Below are 6,062 nucleotides of genomic sequence, written 5' to 3'. Positions count from 1 at the left end.
CCTCCAGAGCCAGTGTTTTGGTCAACATTTGCCTGACCCAAAAGTCCTTAATGTTTCTACTCCAGCAGAAAGCAGTATATCTAGTTTTCATGCAAATATGCCCACAAATAATAAAAAATCTGTTGATAAGAGATATATGCATACAAACACACAAACTCGTACTTCATATAAATTATACCAGGGTTTCCTGCTTTTACTGCAGGCACCAGAAAACAGTTGCTCTGATTCATTTGAGGTAGTAGTCTAAGTCCCAATTTAAATACAAATAGGAAAACAAATCACAGCCAAGGGAGTTTGACTTTTTCTATGTCCTAGGTGGCAACCGGCTTTCACAGACATGTAGAGAACCACAGATCCCTGGAGTTCCATGACAGCAACTGGGGCTCTGCCCAGTCATTCAGAATGGCTACGAGTAGGTCTTGATCGTACGCTTTTCCCAACATCTTACGTCTACGGACTCTTCCCCCCTGGGGACTTCGGTCTGCTTCTGACAAAACCCTATGCTGCCTCTCCCCCAGCCTGCCCTACCTGCCTACTGTGCCAGGAGTCCCAGGTGGGTTTTTTCTCAGGCTTGCTTTGGACCCACATGGGCTTGGGATTCCGTTATCCTCCCTGTCACCAGCCTCTTATCTGGGCCTCTCCCTCCAGCCACGTTTCTTGGGGTTCTTGAACTCTTTCAAGGTCTTCTGTACCTCCTCTCTGTAATGCTGGATCCTCAGTGAAAACACTCCTCCCTCCCTTCCATCTTCCCGGGCCTCTCGCAGTTGAAGACACCACCTCCAGAAGGCCTTCCTGGATTCCTGGTGTGGTGAGCTGGAGATGCCTGCAGCTGGGTACCCACAGCTGCCCTTGGCCATGGTGCTTCCCACCCAGGCTGCTGTTTACGTTCTGTTCTGTTTATGTCTCACCTTGGTCTCTTGCATTCTCCTCCCTGCCCCCGCCCAGTGAGTCTTAACTGCTGGATGGTGATGCTGAAGTCAGCCTACTTCCAGCCTGGCTGCCAGCTCTTAGGAGGGAACACCAGTAGAACCAAAGGGGACAAGAGACCCTGTTTTAGGAGATGGGCCATGGGTGCCAGCAGGAGTTCAGTGGACTGTAGAAGGGGAAGGGGATGAGGCATTGATTTTGGACCCACAGCCTGAGCAAATATGGGATGGCAGTTATGAACCCAGTGGGCATACCAGCCTGGCTAGAACATTGCATCCCCTGCTCTGTGCTCAGAGGGGAAACAAATGCAGAGAGGGGAAACCAGAACCTCAACATTAGAGTCAGGATTTGAGTCCAGGGTCTGGGCTGCCTATCCGTAGCTCTGGTCTCAGACCTGCTTCCTTTCACTCCTGTGAGCCTACCTGCAGACCAGGGTCCTAGATCTGGGTGTGGCCTCCCATTCAGTCTCCAGCGAGAGCCTGAACCAAAACTGAGAGGCTGGGGGATTAGTGGGAAGGGGCACAGGGTTGAGGGGAAAGGGCAGAGCTGTGCCTCAGGGTCTCAAGTAAAGTTCACTGTTGGCAGCGCCTGTGATCCTCTGGCAACTTGGGTGTTCCCAGGTGAGGTCTTCTACTGATGTGACTTGGAACCTGTTTTCTGGGGTTCTTCTGCTAGTCCCTGCTCTTGCTGGGGCCTCCTACTGGCCTCTTACCTCCTCTCTTCCACACCCATGGACCAAAGAGCCTGGCCGGCTACAGACCATGAGGTCGCAAAGAGTCGGATGTGACTGAGCAACTAATACTTGCACTTCATGCTTTCCATACCCAGACATGGGAACGCCTCACGGGGCCCAGGCCATTGCTGCCTTCAACTCTGGTGTTGAAATCAGGAGAGGTTAGTGTGATCCTGTGGTTACCACTTCTGGGACTAGGAGAGAGATCTTTCTGAGAGGGAAGGGTGTTGGGCTGGCGGGAAGAGGTTGAGGACATGGACAGTCCTTGTGGGCCCATGTGGGGAGGATCACAGTGCCGGCTGCATCCATGCAGGGTCCAGCAGGAAGCGGATGGCACAGGGCATCAGAGTACGAGGAGGGTGTTTTAATAAAAGACATTTACAAAGCATGGGTGAGAATGCAGTTTCCTGGGCCTCAGAACTTTAGAGCTGTTACTACCCCAGGTAGAGGGGTCGGGACAGGTAGAGTTACCAAAACCCAGAGGTAAGAGAGCTTCCTGACAGCAGCTGGGACCTTTGTTCAGTTGAAGATGACAAGTGGCCAGCTGGTCCCTGCCAAGAGAGGAGAAGCAGGCCTGCTTCTGCCTCTGACCTCCAGCTGGCCAAACCCAACCAGGAGCAGAGGACCAGGGGGATTGTTGGGAGTCTGTGCAGTCAGGTAGCAGGGTGGTGAAGGGTAAAGGTGGGTGCTGCAGAGGGATGATGACAGCTATGGGCAGGGAGCACTTTGTGGGTCAGTTGGAGATTGAGGGCTTTGCTCTTGCTCTGTCCCGGGCGCCTGGCCCTGGATGGGTCTGCTCACACTGGGGGCTGATGGTGGCTCTCCTGAGTCCCAGCCCTCGATCCTACACTCCTTTGGAAACCAGGCCCAGGGAACCAGACTTGGGGCCTCTAGACTTGCTATCCCCAAGCAGACACAGCTTTCCCTCCTCGGGGATCCTGGATGTCCCAGGACCTTTTGTGCCTCCTCCTCCTCCTTCTTTTTCTTCTTCTTGAGCCAGAAAATGTAACATCTGGGCCAGGAAACAGGGTGGAGATGGGTCAGTCAAGCTGTAGGCCTGCCTTCCTTGGGGACATGGGGCTTGCAGCAGGCACTCACCCACCTCCAGCTAGGGTCGCCAGGGGCAGAGCGATGCCGATGCCCATAGCCCACCTGAAGTTCTTCCCAGTCCATGCTCCTGAGAGAGGGGGAAAGGGAGAGCCAGTGATTAGGGAGCAGACAGGGCCATCTCAGCTCCAAGAGGAGGCTGCATTCTTTCCTTCTTTTATTCACCCACTCGGTCATCTGTTTGTAGACACTGAGCACCTACTGTATGCCCACCTACGTCTAGAGATGAGTGAAACAGGGTCCCTGATCTTCAGGAGGGAGAGAAACCAAAGAGTCTGCTGTGGTGTCCCAGGGGAGCAGAGCAGGGCAGGGCACGGGCTGAACGATCACTGGGAGGGTCAATGAGCTCTGGGTTGACTAGCTCAGAGCTAGTCATGAAAAGCTTCTTAAGAAACAGGAATTCTGAACTGGACTTTGAAAGACTAGTAGTTCAGTTCAGATGGTCAAGGAGCCAAACTGTGTTCCAGGCAAAGGACACAGAGTGTTCAAGGTCAGAAGCATGAAGCTGTCTGTCCAGCGTGTCAGCAGCTCTGTGTGTCTGGGAAGACAGGGGAGGGTACAGGCAAGCAGGGCCTCCCTAGGTGGGTGTGCTTTATCTGGGGGCCACTGGGAGCTACTGAAAGTTATAACAGGGAGTGTCATAGGTAGATTGGCTCCTTGAGAGAGAGAGTTCTTTGACTGCTGAGTGAGAGGTGACCAGGAGAGGCAGGGAGGCCAGTTAGGAAATTCTGCCAAAATCCAGGTAAGAGGTGAGGCTGTCTGAGAAGAGGAGGTTGGAAGGATCATATGGTAACATGTTGAAGAATTCTTTAGCAAGACCTGGTGACTACATACTCTGAGTAAGGGAGGGAGACTCCTGGTTTAGGAAGTTGAGGACTTGAGTGAGACATTTGCTGAGAGGGGGCCTGAAGGAAGAGTAGATCTGGGGGAGTTGAGATGGATTTGGACATGTCCCCAGGCATGTTGACTTTAGGGACCTGACAGGCCCCCTGAGAACATGTCCTAGAGGCAGATGGCTCTATGGCTCTGAAGCTGGACATGTGGAATGCAGACATCCTGGGAGTTCCCCAGGGAGGATGGGCAGCACAAAGGGATCAGGGGTAGACAGAGGAAGAAGACATTCCAGGCAAAGACAACAACGGACCTGGAGTGGAGGCAGGGAGGCTGGAGGCCAAGATGGTTGGTTGACCACTGACCTGGGCAGACAGCAGGGTCTTGGCAGGTAAGGAAGTGTTTCTGGCATGTGGTGCAACTGATTACCTCCAATGTGGAGCGGATGTCTATGAGAGAGAATGGGTAGGAGCCTTAGAGAGAGTCAGGTGCCCCTCACCCCTCACCCAGACCTGGTCCCCAAAATACTCACCACAGGACTCATTGCAGGCTGCCCAGGAGGGTGAAATGATAGAGAGACTGAGTTTCTGGGGAGGCAGACAGAGCTGGGAGGGACTGGGGTGTGAGCAGGAATCACAGCTGCGAGAAAGTGTGGTTAGGTGCCCCAGGCAAGGGCAGGGGAAGGGCCCAAAGGGGGCTGCAGATTGGACTCTGTCTCATCAGGACTCTGGGAAGTGAAGGGCTGGGTGATGAGCAGGGGCCAGCCCCACCTCTCACCCTTGTCCTTCAGCCCCTCAGATACATCCTCCAGCTCCTTGGAAAATTGCTGCTTCAGGACACGAACTTCTTCCAAAAGTGATGGTTTATCTGGGTGGAGCAGGAAGGAAGGGGTGTTTTCGCTGTCTGTTCCGTAGGTGGAATCAATAACCTAACTTTCTTAATATTAGGAATTCAAACCAGTTTTTTCAGACAGAAATTCTGTACAGCACACAGATAGATGTTGTGTCCAATCCCACCCTTCACAACACTGCCCCACCACATGCCAGTGGTCTTCAGGGAATGCCTTGGAGGATCAGGTTTCGTTAACCCAAGCCCTGGGGCCCTAGGATGCTAAGCTTCCTCACCATCTCGAAGCTTCTTAATGGCTTTATCTATGTGAGTGAATAACGTTCCTGCTGCTTCCTCCAAATGGTCTTGACCTGAGAATGGGGTTTGGGACAAAGTTAGAGGATTAAGACGCCGGGCCAGGTAAAGGGGTCAGCCCTGATCCCTGGGTCTCCTGGCTGTGCCTCACCAAGGTACGAGTTTTCAGGAGAAGACTGATTGTCCATGAATAGGGAATGGAGGCTTTGGGAGAGCTCTGCGGGTGGCCCTGGAGTGCCCCAAAGAATCTGCAGGTCATAATCTATCAGTGCAGGCAGCTCTTGCCAGCATTGGAGGCAGTTCTTCCCATTGGTGGTGGGCAGGAGACAGCTGAGCAAGAGAAGCAGCATCTTCTGGGGTTTTCCTCTGGTGCCCTTACCACCTTGCCTGGCAGTTCCACATAGAATGCTGACACACTGTCCCCCTGGAAACAACATTCATTTTACAGAACAAAAGTAAATTCCACAGGGTAAGGTGAAAGCCAGTTATGGCGTTACTGAGTCCAAGCTTGTTCTGCTGGCTGCACAAGACAACTTTATTCAGAAAGCTGGTTGTCTGTGAAGCTGGCACACTAGTGTTTCAAATAACCATCTTGTTGGGGTCTGTGTGCCAGGTTCTTTTAAGGATCAGAGATGGGGGGAGGTGAGGAAAGAAAGTAAAATCTTACAAGTGTCTCCTAGAATGGCAAACCTCAGGCAAGGGGTTGTGTAAATTTCTTCCTTCTGCCATCCACAGGCAGACAGGGTTCTGAACAAAGGCACTTCAGCTTACCAGTCAGGCAGAGGGGCGGGATTCTCTGAGGCAAGCCATTATGTGTGACTGTAATAACCAAAGTGGCCAAAGAAACAGATCTAGCACAGAAGAGTCAAAATTGACTCTTTCCTTTTACAATGGCACAAACCAGGGCTTTGGCATCAAACCAAAGTGAGGACCCTGATATCCTCCTTTGAAGATGGAGTCACTGATCATCATTGGCGATGGTTCTTGTGAGGACGAGAGGAATGGCTGTGCCACCTTGTGATCTGTCCTCAGCTCCCTTGGTGGCATTTACCATATTATGGAATAGTTCAACAAGCTGAAATTTGCAGGGCCAGGAGACAGCAGCATAGAGAGAGGGTTGGTTGTTTAAAGAGTCTGAATCACTTTGCTACATAGAAATGGTCAGCCATGTGGGAAGCTTGTGGAACACATGTCTTTTCCATGGCACTTATAAACTGGCTACTGTTTTCATGCCTGATCAAAACAGAGGGTCTTCAGTAGCTATTCTGATCACAGAGTAGACACTGTAAGCAGAGTGTAGATAGGGAGTGCATGAAAGTAC

At 52.0% G+C, this 6,062-nt stretch overlaps 1 protein-coding gene across 1 annotated transcript; it reads right to left on the bottom strand.

Annotated features, from left to right (window-relative positions):
- Nucleotides 1-2,528: 2,528 nt before the first annotated feature.
- On the bottom strand, nt 2,529-5,142 carry LOC105003591. The gene is made up of 7 exons (XM_010860831.1): nt 4,893-5,142; nt 4,723-4,797; nt 4,376-4,465; nt 4,131-4,148; nt 3,964-4,047; nt 2,763-2,837; nt 2,529-2,672 (listed from the first exon to the last, which is right to left on the bottom strand). Exons 1-7 carry the CDS (start codon nt 5,089-5,091, stop codon nt 2,560-2,562), a joined length of 654 nt encoding a protein of 217 aa, XP_010859133.1. The 5' UTR covers nt 5,092-5,142; the 3' UTR covers nt 2,529-2,559.
- Between the last annotated feature and the right edge of the window lie 920 nt (nt 5,143-6,062).

Source organism: Bison bison, unplaced genomic scaffold (assembly GCF_000754665.1).
Source record: "Bison bison bison isolate TAMUID 2011002044 unplaced genomic scaffold, Bison_UMD1.0 scf7180017864471, whole genome shotgun sequence".
NCBI classification, from domain to species: domain Eukaryota; kingdom Metazoa; phylum Chordata; class Mammalia; order Artiodactyla; family Bovidae; genus Bison; species Bison bison.
The sequence above is the reverse complement of the archived record's forward strand: the minus strand, read 5'-3'. Positions and strand labels throughout refer to the sequence as shown.

Excerpts from the sequence above, each read along its gene's own strand:
- LOC105003591 (XM_010860831.1), bottom strand. The coding sequence starts at position 5,091 with ATGCTGCTTCTCTTGCTCAGCTGTCTCCTGCCCACCACCAATGGGAAG. Across the intron at positions 4,466-4,722 it reads CATTAAGAAGCTTCGAGATG|ATAAACCATCACTTTTGGAA; the intron begins GTGAGGAAGCTT and ends TGCTCCACCCAG. Across the intron at positions 2,838-3,963 it reads AGACCCTGCTGTCTGCCCAG|GAGCATGGACTGGGAAGAAC; the intron begins GTCAGTGGTCAA and ends CCCCTCTCTCAG.